The sequence below is a fragment of the Lycium barbarum genome, chromosome 11 (genome assembly GCF_019175385.1).
Source record: "Lycium barbarum isolate Lr01 chromosome 11, ASM1917538v2, whole genome shotgun sequence".
Classification (NCBI taxonomy): domain Eukaryota; kingdom Viridiplantae; phylum Streptophyta; class Magnoliopsida; order Solanales; family Solanaceae; genus Lycium; species Lycium barbarum.
In genome coordinates, this window is record NC_083347.1 from 12207442 (window position 1) to 12226572 (window position 19131).

At 36.2% G+C, this 19131-nt stretch overlaps 1 protein-coding gene across 3 annotated transcripts; it reads left to right on the top strand.

Annotated features, from left to right (window-relative positions):
- Positions 1-575: 575 nt before the first annotated feature.
- On the top strand, positions 576-19119 carry LOC132620451 (probable serine/threonine-protein kinase SIS8). Of its 3 annotated transcripts, none has more exons than XM_060335128.1 (17): positions 578-850; positions 2747-3140; positions 4896-5099; positions 6757-6948; positions 7137-7396; positions 7591-7710; positions 7868-7957; positions 10482-10577; positions 11633-11719; positions 12044-12158; positions 12520-12805; positions 17170-17293; positions 17382-17401; positions 17500-17656; positions 18259-18547; positions 18673-18745; positions 18870-19119. In XM_060335128.1, the coding sequence occupies exons 2-17, from the start codon at positions 2892-2894 to the stop codon at positions 18950-18952; spliced, it is 2445 nt and encodes an 814-aa protein (XP_060191111.1). In that variant the 5' UTR covers positions 578-850; positions 2747-2891; the 3' UTR covers positions 18953-19119. The 3 variants fall into 3 exon arrangements, with proteins under 3 accessions (XP_060191112.1, XP_060191111.1, XP_060191110.1); XM_060335127.1 differs by having other exon boundaries at positions 578-802; XM_060335129.1 differs by lacking the exons at positions 18673-18745; positions 18870-19119 and having other exon boundaries at positions 576-802; positions 18216-18440.
- The last annotated feature ends 12 nt before the right edge of the window (positions 19120-19131 follow it).

Here is a 19131-nt window from a genome sequence, read left to right on the forward strand (position 1 = left end):
TATAATAAAGCAAAAACGACTCCTGAATCTTATTATTTTAAATTAATGATATGTCGAAACAAAATATCATTTAATGTTGTTGTCTTAAACATGTTATGTGGAACGATATAATTAAGAAGTTTTTTTTAAAAAAAAGAGACATTCTTTTTGAAACATATTAATAAGAAAAATAAGACAAACAAATTAAAACAGAGAGAGTGCAATAATGTACATTCCTTCATTTTTGAAATTATGGAATTTAATTCCCAATTTCCTTGACTATTGAACTTTTACGACGTCCTTTTAAATTTAGTCGGACCTCAATATGAATATCGGATATAAAATGAGAAACAAAAAATAAACGTGTTGTATATTCCTTCATTTCCCGAAATTATGGAATTTTAATTCCCAATTGCGATGACCATTGACTAAAACCAACTCTCTTTGCGGCTGCCGAATCTTGTACAATACGCTTCACTACTTGTACCTCATTGCTTTCGCAAGATAGATCACAAGTTCAAGAAATCAATGTATATAAATAAAATAAATACGAAATAAAACGCCATCGCTCTCTTGGTGGATGCATCAAAATTGTAACAATTACTAATACGAACACATAGACGGACCCAAAAATATAATCAAACACAATCCCCGCCTCTCTCTCTCTCTCCCCTCTTCTTCACTTTCTCTCTCTAGAATTTGGTAACTTTCGATTGAGACAATATAAAGCTTAATCTTCAAGAGATGTAGGATTTAAAATGCGATAATCGCTTGTTTAGTGAAGTAACTCCAGATTCATTTTTTTCTAAGATCTACTCTGCTGGTAATTAAACTCTCCGATCACATTAATCATCAATTCTAGATTTGATAGGTATTATTTGCATGCGTTTTTGTTAAAATTCAGCTTGTTGATTATCTAATTGTCGATGTTATCTTGCTTACGTGTCCTCCGTGAGTTGTTATGAGGAGTTCTGATTAAATTGTCCTGTTTAGTCTAGTTAACGGTCAATGTTCTAATTAAATTGTTATGTTAAGTCTAGTCAGCGGTCAATGTTCTAATTAGATTGTTATGTTAAGTCTAGTGAATGGTCAATGTTCTAATTAGATTGTTATGTTAAGTCTAGTGAATGGTCAATGTTCTAATTAAATTGTTATGTTAAGCTGAATTTTGACTGCACTAGAGTTCATGAGAGATGAATTGCGAATAAATTTATCTGTTTCTTAGGCAGTTAGAATCTAGAAGATATCGAGCTTATTGTGAATTAATATTGCGTTGTGTAGTGTAGTTTGATGTGATTTGGGTAGTACATTTTTTTAGTTTTGATGCTTTTGAAGAAATTCATTTGTCGGTAAAGTAGGGTTGGTTTGGGAAATAATTAGTAATGTTTGTAATTCTACTCATGAAAGTTGAATTGCGAATCTGTTGCTTTGGCAGTTAGAACCTAGAAGATATCGAACTTTTTTTGAATTATGATTGTGATTTCGATGTGATTTGGGTAGTGCATTTGTTAGTTTTGGTGCTTTTGAGGAAATTCATTTGTCGGTAAAGTAGGGTTGGTTTGGGAAATAAATGTAGTGTTTGTAATTCTACTCATGAAAGTTGAATTGCGAATCTGTTGCTTTGGCAGTTAGAACCTAGAAGATATCGAACTTTTTTTGAATTAAGATTGTGATTTCGATGTGATTTGGGTAGTGCATTTGTTAGTTTTGGTGCTTTTGAGGAAATTCATTTGTCGGTAAAGTAGGGTTGGTTTGGGAAATAAATGTAGTGTTTGTAATTCTACTCATGAAAGTTGAATTGCGAATCTGTTGCTTTGGCTGTTAGAACCTAGAAGATATCGAACTTTTTTTGAATTAATATTGTGTAGTATAGTGTATTTCGATGTGATTTGGGCAGTACATTTGTTAGTTTTGATGCTTCTGAGGAAATATATTCGTCAGTAAAGTAGGGTTGGTTTGAGAAATAAATGGTATGTTTGTAATTCTACTCATGAAGGTCTATTCTATAGGCTTAATGCGTATAATGTTTCTTTTCTTTCATCTGAGCTGGTGTAAAACTATTTGACAAACGGAAAAACTCGGCACATTTTGAGGGTTAACCATAGTGCATTGGACTTTAAACTTTGCGTACCGGAGGAGCAATCTGATGCAATCTCTTAGCAGTGGGATTTCGTATATCTTGTTTTTATGTTGATCATTTTTCTAATGCACTGTACTTTTCCAGTTTAGATAGTTAAACACAACAATAATCTAAGTTAAATCCAGATAGAGATCATTGAACTTCATCTTTGGTTAATGTGCCCACTGCCTACAACTTCTCATAGGTGGAGTTCTAGTTCCAGTAGCGGTGAAAAACACAAATAAAAGGCACTAGCATCGCTGTATATTATTGTGGTGTGAGGAGATCAGGAGACAAATTGAAAAGACCATTTTGGAAGCCAAAGGCTCAAGCAGCTTTGTAAAGCTGTAGTGTCGCTATCTACTTTCATCAGTATAAAGTGGTAGTGTTAATCTTTTCAGATGTCATCCTTGTTAGTTGTCTGATTCTTGAAATAGAGATTGTTTATCTACTTTGGTTATTTCCCTTATTTCTATTCTTTTGGAAGCGGCAGAAGTTCCCATACTTTGGTGGTCCTTAAGTAGTTTTCGCTGCTGTTCCTGATCGTTTTCCTTTATGAGTCATCTTAGTACCTTTTAAAGTAATCATATAGATCCATCTGTTTTTAGAAGCATGTTTGCGCTCATTCAAACATTTTTTACTTTGCAGATCTTACGGCATCCAGCTTGGGCAGGTTGGAGGAGGACAAGCTCGTTAATAATGATAGTTTGTCTAAAAATAAACTGTGAGATGAATAAGCTCTTTTATGGGGTAGCAGTGTCAAGGAGATGGTATTGCAATTAAACTTACTGACATGGAAGAGACACGAGATGAAGTTGGGCCTTCAGAGCAGAGGTCCCCAGGGGCTGCATGGTGGCCTTCAGATTTCGTTGAAAAGTTTGGATCTGTTAACCTTGATAGTAAAGAAGAAAATATGAGGAAAAAGGAACTAAGTGAAAATGAAGTATATGATAGGCTTCCATGTCAGACTGCTTCACAGATTCTCTGGAAAACTGGAACACTGTCAGAACCAATTCCAAATGGTTTCTACTCTGTTGTTGCTGTGAGCACCATAAATTCTTCCTTTTGTTTCTATTCGTCATTGCTTGTTATGGCTTTGATTTTATTTTAATAATATATATACCTTTTCATGTCTGCAACACCTATAGCAGAGGATGTAGTGTTGCCGTCAGTTTCTTTTTGCTTCCTTGAGAAAGGTAGTCTATATTCGTTTTTTCCTCTTCCAGACAATATTAGTTTAGGATGGGTAGAAAGCAGAAGTATCTCCAGTATAAGTCTCAAAAACAGGAAACAAAAAGAAAGAAGAAGAGAAATCATGCATTTGAACCTTTGTTTTTTGTAAATGGCAAAAGTCTAATTTGAAAATTGGGAGTTTTTTAATCCCACAGTATAATTTTTCCCATATTATCTTTCTTGACTTTATGTTGTTATTCAGGATGCTTGTAGCTTGATTTTATTATAATTTTCACTCTATGGTTCCCCTTCCTCTCTAGGGTATGCGTTAGCCTTCCTTTCCTTTCATATCTACAACTCCTATAGCAAAGGATGTAATGTTGCCGTCAGTTTCTTTTTGCTTCTTGAGAAAGGTAGTCTATATCCGTTTTTTTCTCTTTCAGAATCCCGACAGTGTTAGGGTAGGATGGGGAGAAAGCAGAAATATCTTCAGTATAAGTCTTAAAAACAGAGAAAGAAAAGAAAGAAGCAGAGAAATCATGCATTTGAACCTTTGTTTGTCCTAAATGTCAAAAATCTAATTTGAAAACTTGGGAGTTCTGTTATCCCACAGTATAATTTTTCTCATATTCTCTTTCTTGACTTTACGTTGTTATTCTGGATGTTTGTAGCTTGATTTTATTATAATTTCACTCTTTTTTCCGTACTTGTAGACAAATTATGTAGTATTGGAATGAAATGGGCTAGACTAGAACACATTGAGTCAACATTCATTATGGTCGTTATTCATTTGAAAATAAAAAGCCGTTCCAAAACCATGAGTGAGATTGTCATCTCATCCAGTCATACCTTATATGCATAATGAGAATAGTTCTGGAATATAAAAGATTCAAAGATGAGAATATTCTCATTATGAATTCACAAAAACTAGTGGATTTACTAGAAAATCTCTACCCAAACTTCCCGGCAAGATATCTTTTGCAACTAGATATAAATAACGAACACAGAGGATTAATGTAGCCAATCCCAACTAGTTTGGGGTTGAGGTGGTGCAGTTGTTTATTTGTTTTTTATACTCCGCATGACGATATCTGATGCTATAAATGTAGAAATGCCAATTTTGACCTCCTATTAACATGTATTTATCCTCATGTTGGAACTGATGTATGTACTTGCATGAGTGAGAAACATTTGGTACCTCAGTGTTATCACTTCAGAATCTAGATTCTATATTCTTTAATAAGTAAAGCATCTATATTCTGTATTTCCACATGACTATGATCTTCTTGAGGTTTTGGATGGCCATAGTTTTTAGCTGTCTGGCGATCGACATTTTTAAGCAGCATATTTTGGGTTTCCTGTAAACCCCTTTTTTTTTTTTTTTGGGGGGGGGGGGGGGGGGGGGAGGGGGGAGATGGTAACATCTTTGTATATTGATATATAGACTACACAAAATGTGTGTAGTCACCCATAATATTTTCCTGTAAACTTCTGTGACTGACACATTTCTCATAGTCAGTTGTTCAGATTTTGTATCTCCTAATGTTGATGCTGGTATGTAATTTTGACTAGCACTTGCTTTGATTTTATTTGAATGCTTTTTTCTTTGTCCTTTTTGGCTCAGGAGAAAAGGCTCAAAGAGCTTTTTGAAGATATTCCCACTTTTGATGAACTTCAGGCACTGGAGCTGGAGGGTTTAAGAGCAGATATTATACTCGTGGATGCTGAGAAAGACAAGAAACTTTCTAAGCTAAAGCAACTGATTGTTGCACTAGTGAAAGGTTTAAGCTCAAATCCTGCAGCTACTATAAAAAAGATAGCTGGATTGGTGAGTTTTTCATATTTCCTTACTTTTTCTTCACTGTGCTATAAAATGACACAATATTTTTCCTTTCCTTTATTTTTCTGTTTGTTTCTATGTCAATTTACTTGGTTTCTTTATGGGGATGTTTCTTGAGTGGCCGTCCTGTGAATTTGTCTCTGGTTTTCTAGGTTGCACAGAGATTATTAGAACATATTCTGGCGATTATTGTTTTGTTGCTGCAGTTCTGTCCAGAACTTTTTCTTTCCCTAAGAGCCCCCTATGTTATGTTTATTTTCCAATACACTCACAGCAATCTGCCATATGATTTGACGGATTATTAATAGCTTAGGTCTAACTCCTGAAATTACGTCTAGACCTCTTTAACTTTTTTGTTGATCTCATGAGACATTTCTTTAAATATATTTTCAGTAGTTCTGATAACATCCTCAGTTTTTTTTAATGCTGAAATTCCAACCAATACTTTACAAATCACTGAATCAACAAATAGTGAAGTGTTCAAGTCTCTACGTATGAAAGCAAAATCGTAGAAGGGGAAGATATCGATCTATCCTGTGGGCTGTTTAGCTACCTCATAATTTTTTCTTCTTCTTCTTCTTCAAGTTTAGTACCCAAAAATCGGCTCACGTATCTTTTGTTGGGATAAACTTAATTGGTGATTTAAACTTACATAAAATTATACAGTTCCATTTATCATTCTACCTGCTAAATTTTAACTCGCCTTATTAAATTTCAGCCCCAGTGCCTTCGCGTTTCCTTCAATCTTGACTACGTTGTCACTTATATTTTGCAATAAGATCCCCTTTCTTTCCTTGTCAAAGAAAATTCTTCTTTCTTTAATAACATTACAGTATGAAGATCCTCTCACTTAGTTACCAAAAGATAAGTAAATAATCTGTGTTACTGTTCTTTCTGATTTCAGTGGGTTAGCTGACCTGATATTTATGTAGAATTATCCCAAGTAATTCTATTGGTGATTTAAACTTACATAAAATTATACAGTTCCATTTATCATTCTACCTGCTAATTTTTAACTCGCCTTATTAAATTTCAGCCCCAGTGCCTTCGCGTTTCCTTCAATCTTGACTACGTTGTCACTTATATTTTGCAATAAGATCCCCTTTCTTTCCTTGTCAAAGAAAATTCTTCTTTCTTTAATAACATTACAGTATGAAGATCCTCTCACTTAGTTACCAAAAGATAAGTAAATAATCTGTGTTACTGTTCTTTCTGATTTCAGTGGGTTAGCTGACCTGATATTTATGTAGAATTATCCCAAGTAATTCTATTTGTAAAGAGCATGAATTTCTTCTGTTCGATTAACTTGTGAGTTGTTATGATGGGTAAACTACTATAAGATTTACTTCTCATTTGAAGGAGAATATTTGGTCTTGGCTTGTTTTTTAGGAGAAGAGTTCAATATGTGTTGCTTACTGTTAAATGAATATGTGGGTCCATGGATTGCATCTTAGATTTTTTGTCAGAGACAAAGGACGAAGTCGATATTAAGCATCTTCCATGGACATATCTTATAAAAAAGGGTGATGACAAAGGACGAAGTCGATATTAAGCATCTTCCATGGACATATCTTATAAAAAAGGGTGATGTTATGCATCTTCCATGTTATCATTTTATCTGTTGTTTGTATGACTCCTTACATAGGTGTCTGATGTTTACAAACGATCAAACTCTGAACTAAGTCCTGCTAAAGCTGCTCTTGAGGAAAGCTCACACATTTCTGATATCCGAGGCATCCAGATGTTGGGTCAAATAAAGCATGGCTCATGCCGTTCTCGAGCAATATTATTCAAAGTATTGGCGGATACTGTAGGTCTTGAAAGTTGGCTTGTTGTGGTAAGCTTTGCTTTGAAGGAAAAAAAATAAAATTTAGTTCCCTCGTTTTTGTGAATGAATTCCATTTCTGACCTCTAAACTCTACTGAAAAATGTTCCACTGCTAGTGTTTATGAATTCTCACTTTATTTTCTTTTGCCATATTTTTCGTGAAATTTAACTTATAATATTTTTATATTTCCTAATTAGGGGTTACCAACTGAAGGAGCTTATGAATGTGTAGACTCATATAGACATATGTCTGTTATAGTTGTGTTAAATTCTGTGGAACTGCTTGTCGACCTTATACGTTTTCCTGGTCAACTTATTCCTCGATCAACGAAGGCTATTTTCATGACCCACATATCTGCTGCTGGAGAGAGTGATTCTGCAGAAAATGATTCCTGTGATTCACCATTGGAGCCTAACAGTCCTCTTTGTGGGTTTTCAGAGAGAATTGATCCTGAGAGGTTAGATAGAAATCTTTCTCACTTTGTATTTGATATTGTATAAGTTTAATTGCTATAATCCTTTTCATCTTTTCTGTTGCATTATCATTGTCGACACGTTGTAATCTGCAGGAAGTTCGTTTTTTGCTGGTGAAGATCCAGTTTCATGTCTTCTTTTCCCTAATTCATTTTTAATTTATCTTTTCTTTCTACAGTTCCGAGAAAGATGATGCCCTTCAATGCCAGAGGAGACTAGAAGCATCTTCAAATGCTGCAGGTCCTTCATTGAGGAATATGATGTTGCGGTCTAGCACTTCAATTGACAGAAAATTGAGGTATTATTTAGCACCTAAAAAACCATGCTTTTACAAAATAATATTGACATTTCATTGGATCCTGTTTGAGCAAAGAAAATTCGGAACGTTCATCTGTTTCTTTACTCGTTCTGTTCTGTGGATCTTATTGTCTATTGGATCTATTTCTGTGTATCAGTTTCTCGCACAGTGAACCCAATATTGCTACTGCAGCTTGGAGGAGGAGCCGGAGGAAAGTTATTACTGAACAAAGGACTGCGAGTTCAAGGTTTGCTTTTCTATGGCCACAACTCCTATTCAATTGACTTTTCCTTACATATCCAATAAAGCTCTTTATTAGTTTTCCAATTTTTGATGCGACAAGAACACACTCGAGATCAATCAGTTTTCCGATCTTTACAATTAACTAATTGAAAATTAAAATCTCTTGAAGTCCTCTGATTGTAGTTTTTCCTTGCACCTCTGTCTCACTGTGTTTCTGCTGTGACTGTTGGAGATGTGTATATAATGGACATGCGAATGGATGTTCTATTTCTAGCAGGTTTTCTGGTAAAGTTATTTTTAAATTTTGATTAGAACTTAATGAACAAAAAAAATGTCCTTGCACAAGCATGTGTGACATGTGGGTAGTCAGACTGATGTTGTAGGGCAAGCAATGTTTTGCTTAAAATGAAGTCAATTTATAATGCTGGGTAACTCAGACTGTAGAGGTTGATGCGCCTTTGAAACATGGTATTTGAGGTCTTTGTGTTCTGAGATCATGTATACAATGTGCGTTTATATTGGCGAATTTTCAAGTGTCTAAAAAATACTTGGCTTTCATTACACAGTGCTGAATCCTTAGTTAAAAATCAGAAGTTTATATGGTGATGCAATAGTGTGGCTTTTTGGAAATGATCCTGAAAATGGAGAGCAAACATGTGTATGTGCAATTTCACCGTACTTAGATACTGGAAAGTGATAAATCAAATTTACTAGCTTTCTGGATTGATCTAAAAGCAGCTCGTTGAGCACTTATACTCAAGGGAAAGTTCTACAAAGTGGTGGTTAGACCGACTATATTGTATGGGGCGGAGTGTTGGCCAATTAAGATCTCTCACGTTCAAAAGATGAAAGTTGCAGAGATGAGAATGTAGAAATGGATATGTGGGCACACTAAGAGTGACAGGATTAGGAATGAGGCTATCCGGGACAAGGTGGGAGTGGTCTCGGTGGAAGACAAGATGTGGGAAGCGAGACTGAGATGGTTTGGGCATGTGAAGAGGAGAGACACAGATGCCCCAGTGCGGAGGTGTGAGAGGTTGGCCATGGATGGTTTCAGAAGAGGTAGGGGTAGGCCGAAGAAGTATTGGGGAGAGGTGATTAGACATGACATGACGCATTTACAGCTTACCGAGGACATGACCTTAGATAGGAGGGTATGAAGGACTCATATTAGGTTAGAAGGCTAGTAGATCAGATTAGGGTAGAAGGCTAGTAGATAGTCTTGTTTATCCTTTCATATTAGTAGTCGCATTATCGCGCTATAATTTCTTGTGCTTTGATTTCTGCTACTAAGCCTACTATCTGTTACTGTACTTTGATTATCTTATTTTATTTGTGATAGCTACTGTCCCTTTGCAAATTGCTTCATCATGGCTTTGTTGCTTTCGTTATTTTCATTTCCATATCGCTTTGAATTTCTTGGCCTTATCTGACCTCTTTTTATGCTTTCTATTGAGCTGAGGGTCTTTCGGAAACAGCCGTCCTACCTTGGTAGGAGTAAGGTCTGCGTACACTCTACCCTCCCCAGACCCCACGTTGTGGGATCACTGGGTTGTTGTTGTTGTATATTCATGGGGAACAAGTAATTCTCAGTTTAGAAAAGGTAAGGTAACAAAGGGAACTAAGTACTTGTGAACAGCCTTTCAAGCTTGGCATAAAGGTTGTCATGCACCACTTGCATAGGTTTGTGAGGTTGTTTTAAAACTATGATTTTCTTGTTTCCGAATAGTTAGCTTGGTTTTTTCTTTTTTAGCTGGTTGTTATATTGAGACTAGCCGGATTTTTGACTTGTTTTAATTTTTCTCCGTTGGTCTTTTTCTCATTTAGCCGAGGGTCTCTCGGAAACAGCCATCCTACCTTGTTAGGAGTAAGGTCTGCGTACATTATACCCTCCCCAGACCCCAAGATGTGGGATTTCACTGGGCTGTTGTTGTTGTTGTTGGTCTTTTTCTCATTTATTTAGTACTTTTTTTTAAAACTATTTATTTAGTACTTTTATTACTGCTGTTTTTTTTTTTTTTGGGGTGATTAATTTGTAACACCACTTTGAATAAACTATATTGAACTAGCATTAGTTTTAGAAGACTTTATGATTTCCCTTCTTTTCGTTTTTTTAAGCATGTCTTCTGATCCATGAAAAAGGACCTGGCATCTCGCATGTACTTGTATACCATTTATTTATTTACTTTTATGACTGCTGCATTTTGTGGTTAAATTGTAACCCCAGTTTGAATCAACTAATACTTAAAAAAAAAATGGGCAGCCCGGTGCACTAAGCTCCCGCTATGTGTGGGGTCCGGGGAAGGTCCGGACCACAAGGTTTTATTGTACGCAGCCTTACTCTGCATTTCTGTGAAAGGCTGTTTCCACGACTCGTACCCTTGACCTCCTGGTCACATGGCAACAACTTTACTAGTTGGAATCAACTAATGCTGAACTTGCAAATTTTCGAAGGCTCTTTAATTTCCCTTCTTTTCTTTGATTTTAAGCATGTCTAATTATGTACTTCTCTCACGTCAAATCTTTAGTCCGGAGCATCCTTCATTTCGAGCACGTGCCAGGTCTATGCTTAGTGGTGATACCAAAACATTCAGAGATTGTTCAGATGATGTTGCTACATCAAGGTATTTCATTCTAGTCTTGTTTTCGGTTTCCTACGAGTTTATACCAGTATATCTGTAGTTTATACCAGTATATCTGTAGAATATTGACATGTATGAAGCACTCAAATTATTCTTTTTGTTCCTTCCTTTATTTTTGGTTAATGTCACATATTATTGTCATTCATATATAGGGGTTCCCAGTTCACAATCCTTTGGTTCATTCGCTTGAGTTGTCATTCAGAGTGGGCAATGATGCTTAAATGAACTGCTGAATGCAATATTTTAATGTTCTTACTGCGTGCTTTCTGTAGAAGACAAAAGTGCACTACCTCAGTAGCCACCTCATGTGAAATATCTCTGTTGATGAGATTCCATTATGTTAATAGTATCTTAAACATGGGTTTTAGACTTTTTAATCAGTTGTCTAGCTACTATATTTTGATGAAAGTGCTTCATAGCTGTTGAGGATGGGTTTTACATAGCTTATAATTAGTACAGAGTGCATATGTATACTAATCTAGAGTTCTAGTGTGTTTGGTATTTGGTTCTGTTACCCTTATAATTTTTATAAATTATGCTACAATAATGACAAACACATTTCATTTTAGGAATCATAAAAGAGAATAAAGAACAGATTGAACAAAAATAAGTATCCTTTACAAAGGAACTAATAAGAGATAACAATTGACATGAAATGGCCATTAGTTTCTTGGTAAAAGAATTTTGAATAGGGTGTTCCATGCTATGTCTTCTGTTTACCTTCTCTTTCTGGGGAGTATCTCAGGGTAGAGTTATAAAGTTACACAATTTCTCCCTTTAAAATGGGATAATGTTCTAAACTTTATTCATCTTTAGTCTATTTGACACAAACATTACCTTTTGATGTTATATGGGATGGGTAACACAGAATTATAAGTGTCTATCTGAGTTAATATTTTTATAATCTCTTCTCTTCTAATATATGCGCACTCACTAGATTTACCTGTTTAATAGTGGATTGATTTGTGAAGACTTTTGAACGTACAACCTGCATCATTGTCAGAAAACATTGCTGAATCGACTGTTTCTATCCACAGGTCAGAAGGTGCATCAACATCAGAACCACGTAGATTACGAAGAAGAAGTATTAGTATTACTCCAGAAATTGGTGATGACATCGTAAGGTAGATATTGTAATTATAATGGGTCAACATCATAAATGTATTTACTCGTAATTCATAGGCTTATCTTTTTGGTATTAATTTGTACGAGTATGAATTTATTTGATGCTAAATTGCTTTATTATCTTTCTTTCCTGGAATATTCTGAGAATGTAAGTAAAAACCTAATGTTTTCTGTATGAAAAAAGAAGAATTTACTGCTTAAACTTGTGCTGGATTTAGGTGTACTTCATCGCTATATGGATGTTGTCGGAAATATTGCTAAAAAGACTAAGCAACCATTTCCTTCTTTCACTTATGCCATTTTTGTGTCATAAACAAAACCAGGGCGGTTCGAGCAATGAATGAAGCATCAAAGCAGAATCGAAGAGAACAAGGGGAAAATAGCACATCCCCTCATACTTCAAATGACAGAGACCGGGCATTAGATCTTCAAAAAAATGTATGCTACCTTTTCTCTCTGGTTTTAAGGTTCCTAATAGGTTGATGTCTTTCACTCTGGAAACAGTTAGGTTTGTTCAAATGAGGGGCAGTATATATTCTTGTTGCATTTTTTTCCTTGATTTGGTGGCTGGCCTTTTCTCAAGTAATCTTGCATTCTTTTATTTTTGCCTGAATGAAGTTGCATATGAGTATCTTTGGAGTTAAATTTCCTCTTAAAAAATGGTTGTTATAATATTAGTTCATGGTGAAAAATAATGGGAACTCTGGTTATTAGAATACTCTATAAGTGCGAAACAGTAATTTGATGCAATCGTCTTTTTTGTATTTCATTGTGTTGGCTAAATGATTTGTACTTTTAGGTGTCTGATTTTCACCATGACGACCATGAAATATCGGGTGGACAGTCTTCAATGTTTGCATTGTCAAGAGAGCACATGAGCTCCCAGAAGGCAATATCGTTACCCTCGTCTCCGCATGAATTCAGGAGTCAAGCTCCAGAAGGAAGGGAGCGGGTGAATGACAAAATGGTCTCAACCTGGAATAGGATTCTGGAATCGCCGATGTTCATGAATAAGCCTCTTCTACCTTTTGAAGAATGGAATATAGACTTCTCAGAGTTGACTGTTGGCACTCGTGTTGGGATTGGTGAGTTTGTTTTAAATCATTTTTCCAAGTAGCACTGTTGTATATTATGCTTCATTTTTTTTTTGTTTGCTAAATCATTTGGTTGCACTTATTGCTTTAGTACCACTATCGAGTCCACAAACCACAATGAGCTGATTTGAGACTGTTGTCATTGCTCCTTGGGTTATAACGCCTGCCATCGATTATACTATTGCTGATGGATCATGCTCTGTGAACTTTGATGTGTGAGAAGCCTTGGCTCATGTTCATCATAATATGTTTGATCGTTTTTTTGCTTTGCGTTTGGTATAGAACACAGCTTAGATTTGCCACTTTCATCAAGCTATCCTAGGAAAGTGGTTAGGGAGATTTTTATGCAAAGAGCATGCTCTGAGAAGGAGAGATTCAATGTAAAATAGAGATGTAGTCTATAGGGTTGGTTATCTATGAGGTCACATCATCATACGTGATAAGTTTGTGATAAGTTTGTGGAACTGCATGATGAAAGAGAGGTTCATTTTTCCACTATGGGCTTTAAGGAACGGGAATATAATATGGTTTTGGCTTGATATACGGTGTGGTCAACTACATTGAAAAGTGAAGTCCTTTATCTATTCTCCATAAAGACTTTTTAGCTACAGAAATGTTGGGGAGGTGATTAGTTGTTTTGGGAATGATCTTCTAACCATTTTCTGGAAAATTTATATCATACTCACCTAGTGGCAGATTCAAGACTTTCTGGGAAATCATCAAAGGCACCTAAAAAGTGGCCTGCTTTTGTGGAGAGTCCTTAGTTAGCTTAGGAAGGAGAAGATTAATTGTAACTAGTTGGCGTTGTTCGAGTAAGGAGCATGGATAGTCTGTTGGTCACCTTCTTTAATTGTAGGTCCACCTCATATTTATGGGCTGTGATTATTCTGTATTAAACATTTGGTGGATGCTCCCAAGAACAGTGGCAGATACATGTCTAGTGGTAAGAGTGCAATACGTGATGTGTGGTTAGGCGCACGCCATGGGTTCGAACTCTGCCACAGACAAAAGCCTGGTATTTAAGTGGAGAAGGGTATAAGGCCGTGTTCATTATCCCCGGAGTTGTAAAACCAGGCCGTTACTGACCCTTGGGATTTCTCAGTTATAAAAAAGAAAAGAATAGTGACAGATACATTGTCAAGTTTGCAGGACAATTAAATATGACCTAAAGAGGAAAACTGTGAGGTTTCTATCTTTTAGTTATTATTGTGGGTGAGGAATAGAACCTCTGAAAGAGTTCAAATCCAATACTCAGCCACAAAATAATATTCCCTCCATCCCAATTTATGTGACATTCTTTCCTTTTTAGTCAATCCCAAAAAAGAATATCACATTTGTATAATTAGTAACAATTTAACTTTAAACTTTCCATTTCACCCTTAATGATGATTTGTCAGACCCTGAACCATGGCCTGGGCGTAACACGACACTCGGTGTCTGACTGCATGTGACTGAGCGAACCACATGGCTTGCTGAATCAACATGGGGCATAAACATGAGCGGAATATAACATGATAAGTCTTAACAAAACATGAGAAGTCATAATATATTTAATAAAATACTTGTATAAAAAGTTGAAAGGGTTGGTTTTTGTTATGTGATAGAATAACTCATGTGTTGGATGATTTCTATTACTTGGAGCCAAAGGATGATTTACTTGGAGCCAAAGATGCATTGCTTGGAGCCAAAGATGTGGAGGAGAATTGAAATGCCATGTAGCACACTTGGAGCCCAAGTCATTTTATGCCTATAAAATGAGAGGCAATTCTTCTTTGTTCATCATCCCAGAATTCATAGAATTCTTTGTAGTGAGTAGAGAGTTGAGAGAGCAATTCTCTTAAGTGTAATTGGGAAGTCTCCCCTTCCTTTGTTAATAATAAAAGGCAACCGTTCTCTGGTGGACGTAGGATCATTTTGATCTGAACCACGTTAAATCTTGTTTCTTTCTTTTACGTTTCCGCTAACAAAAGTGAATGCAGAAATATCACAAACTGAGCCAAAGATGGCTACACAACTCTGAGTATTGACATAAATGACTGACTAGCCTATGAAACCTCTATCATGAATCTGAACTGAAAAACATACTTGCTGGGACAAGGCCCCGAGCATACCTTAACTTGCTAAACATGACATGAAAATAAATTAGTATAACACCCCGAATAAGATGGGGCTCACCAACAAGCTGATATGAGCAAATCCTACTGAGCAGATGCGGCATCTTGTAAACCCGTACCTCCATCGTGAAATGCAGGCCCCCCGGGCAATAGAAAAGGAGCGTCAGCACATTGAATGTACTAGTATGTAAAGCAACTGAATGAATAAGTATGGTACATGAAATAACATGATAAAAGCTGAAATTGAAACTTAAACCTGGTCATGAGGATGGACATGAATACGTATGTAAATAACATGACTAAAAATATTTGTGGGAGAGCATTAGTATAACCGACATGTAACCACCACGTTGACACGTGGCGTCTGATCTCTGCCTGATCAGCTAAGCCATTTTGTACCTTGTCGGGGTACAAGACATGAACATGACATGAATGGATCCATATTGGATCCATATCCCTCAATGGGGAAATATGAAGGAATCGTCCTACTGGGCGGAGCGGTCCTTATCCTACGTTGGCATACGTAGTTTCAGGTATAAAACCTTCTCGATAATCTGTGCAACTCCCAAAAACATGAACATGATATAGTTGGCTGAGAAGCCCATGAATTTCGTAAAAACATGACTTGTAGTATAACATGAATATCTTGTTTCATAATCACGGATAAAGATTATATAATTCATGACCTGTAGACATGTAGGATATTCATGAAAGTAAGCATAATATTTAATGACTTGCATGTAAGAACCCATGGAATGCAATATATGGGTTTTCATGGGTTACAGATGGATTCCCAATAGCCAAAATGGAAGATTAGGAATACAACAACAGATATATATATTTCAAACATGGTAAATCATGGTGCATGGACTTAGGGTTATCATGAACTTGGCTAAAAACCCTAGTTTAGTGAACTCTTGCATAATTATGGAAGAACGTGGCGTGGGAAACAAAGATGTTCCCACACGTAGATAGAAGCCCTATATACCTGGTAATGCTACAAAACTTGTATCAATAATATGAACTTGAAGAAGAATCCGTAAAGCTTTAGTCTTGAATCCTTTAAATGGGTTTTCTTGAAAACCCTAGGTTAGGAATGATGAACTTCTCATTAGATCACATGAATACATGTTAGAATTGACTTGGAATGATTAGAATAGGCTTACCTTGGTGTTTTGGATTGATGGGAGAAGAAAACCTTTGTTCTAGGGCTTGAATAATGTGAAAAGTGGGAAAAGAACTGAACATAACGTATTTATACTTAACTGAGTCGGGAAATTATACGGTCAACTTATACGGTCCGTATAAACTGACCGTATTTGGCAATACATAAAATTCCAGAAACTGGGACTTCCCAAACGAGTTTCACGGACTGAAAATATGGTCCGTATAACATTATACGGTCCGTATATCATTATACGGTCCGTATCTAAGCATTTCAAAAAGTTGGCAGAAACTGGGATTTTTCCACCTACTAAACACGGTCTGAAAGTATGGGCCGTATAATAATATACGGTCCGTATAGATGGTCGTGAAAATGGGATTTTGTTGAACTGCGGCAAATTAAATTCCAACACTTCCCGTCTGATATTCTAAGTCCCAAATCATGAATCATAGCCTAGTTTAAAGGTACGAGGTGGCACAATTTATAGCCACACAAGTTTCAAAAGTTTTCTTTTCATTCTTAAACTTCGTGCCTAGTCAAAACCATCACATAAATTGCGACGAAGGAGTATATCTTTCTACTTGTATTTGTGGTATGAGGAGGAATTCCTTGTTGTATAGATAGATCATTGAAATTTTAGGAGGTTTGCCTTTGTACAGTCGAACACCATCTTAGCATCCACCAACAAAAGGTACTTGATCTATAAGAAAAAAAAGATCAAATGGAATGCACATCAGAGATAACACCACACCAGGGAATGGTGTTATGCCTACACCTTATAGAGAGCAAACTGTCTTACAACGTTAGAGCTGAAAAGAATAAATGATGTGGATACATCTGGAGCCATAGAATTAATATGGGTAACATACTAAAAGTTAGGTACATTACTATAAAAATTGAGAAGTCTTCTATTTAAATGTATCTTCAAAGTGATCAAGGATCAAATATATACTTTCATATGTTCTGTCCATCTGCATTTTCTTTCACCACCCCGAATTTGTATTTGGTAGTTTGAGGTCTAAACAATCTGGCTATATTTGCTTCATCAAAAAAAAACAATCTGGCTATATTTGAAGGATTCTTTGGAGAAGTTTTTCGAGGTATTTGGAATGGAACTGATGTTGCTATTAAAGTTTTCCTGGAGCAAGATCTTACAGAGGAAAACATGGAGGACTTCTGCAATGAGATCTCTATCCTTAGGTATTGTGCCTTTCTAGCATTGGGGCTCAACTCCTTCTGGCTTCGAAATGTTCTAACATTAAGTTTTTCTTTTCTTTTTTGCTTTCAGCCGTCTTCGGCATCCAAATGGTATATCTCCTCTTTTCCTTTCAAGTATTGTTTTTTTATTTCTTACATTGCTTTATATTTTGGACTACTGTACATCTAACTTCAGCCAACGGTTGCAGTTATATTGTTTCTTGGTGCATGCACAAGGCCTCCTCATTTGTCCATGGTTACTGAATACATGGAGATGGGATCTCTATATTATTTGATACATTTAAGTGGTCAAAAGAAGAGACTTAGCTGGCGGAGGAGACTCAAGATGCTTCGTGACATATGCAGGTTGGTTTGTTGATAATCTTTGGTGTTGCTAAATAACTTGGTTATCCTTAATGTTTTTTTAGTGATTTTCTTTTAATTGATGCTCCTGTAAAATTCTGGTTTAAAGCTTCAATGATATGTGAAGCGGTCTCGAAACACAAAATTATAAAATGTAGGAAAGCTCTATAAATGTGACTTGACAGAATTGATTGGCCTTGATATGCTTTTGGGAGGCATCCTTATAACACTGGTAGCAAATACTTATAAAGTTCTGTGGAGAAATGCAACTACTATTACCTTTTTATACTTATATAAATAAATTAACATTCTCTTTTGCATGCCTTAGTACAAACTTATGATGCTGATTGTTTAATTTTGATTAATCTTTGTTTGTGCAATTAAATAATGTTTTGCATGAAGTTCCATGTCCTTTGAGACGAATTATTTTTGTATGAATGCTGATTACAATCCCTTTAACACATGTTAATTACAAACCCTCTATTGTTTTTTAATTACACAATGCTTCAAATGCTTCTAAATAAAATACCTCAACTGTGCTTCTACTTGTATATTTCTCAAGGACGGGATTTATGATTAGTTTCTTGCTTCTGTTGGCAACTAAGAGGGTTGATGTGCATACATCGGATGAAGATAGTCCATCGTGATCTAAAAAGTGCAAACTGCCTAGTGAACAAGCACTGGAGTATCAAAATATGTGATTTTGGGCTCTCGAGAATAATGACAGATGAACCCATGAAAGATACGACATCAGCTGGCACTCCTGAATGGATGGCTCCAGAACTCATCCGTAACGAGTCTTTTACAGAGAAATGTGACATTTTTAGTCTTGGCGTGATAATGTGGGAGCTTTGTACCTTACACAGACCATGGGAGGGTGTGCCACAGGAGAGGGTATGCTAAATTTCACCTTGTAATTTTTGTCACGGTTTGTTGGTTTTTCTTATGTCTTGGAAGTTAGTGTCTTATTTCCATATGGCTACATCAAGTAACGGCAACGGCTTTGTGGCCATTTTCAGGTAGGTTATGCTGTTGCCAATGAAGGATCAAGGCTAGAGATACCTGAAGGACCCCTAGGCAGACTAATTGCAGGTATTTGTGGTGAAACGTATAACTAAATGCAAAAGACCCATGTATTTCCCCATTCTTCTATTCCTATCCATAATCTTCTCCTTTTTAGTTTAGATGTCCCTGACTCATAGTTTTTCCGTTTCAGACTGTTGGGCAGAGCCTAACGAAAGACCAAGTTGCGGGGAAATTCTCACCCGACTGTTAGAGTGCGAGTATTCACTCTGCTAGTGCAATCTGTTTTGTCTGTACAGAAACACATGGTAGAGGTGTAAACAATGTCCGGCTCAAGTTGTAACTTCTGTGTGATTTTCCAGTTTTAGAAATATCGTGTTTGTAGAAATATAGTTGAAACATCCAGCCTTTTTGTGAAATCAAAAGCAGAGTTCGTTTACCTATTTCTACGCTCT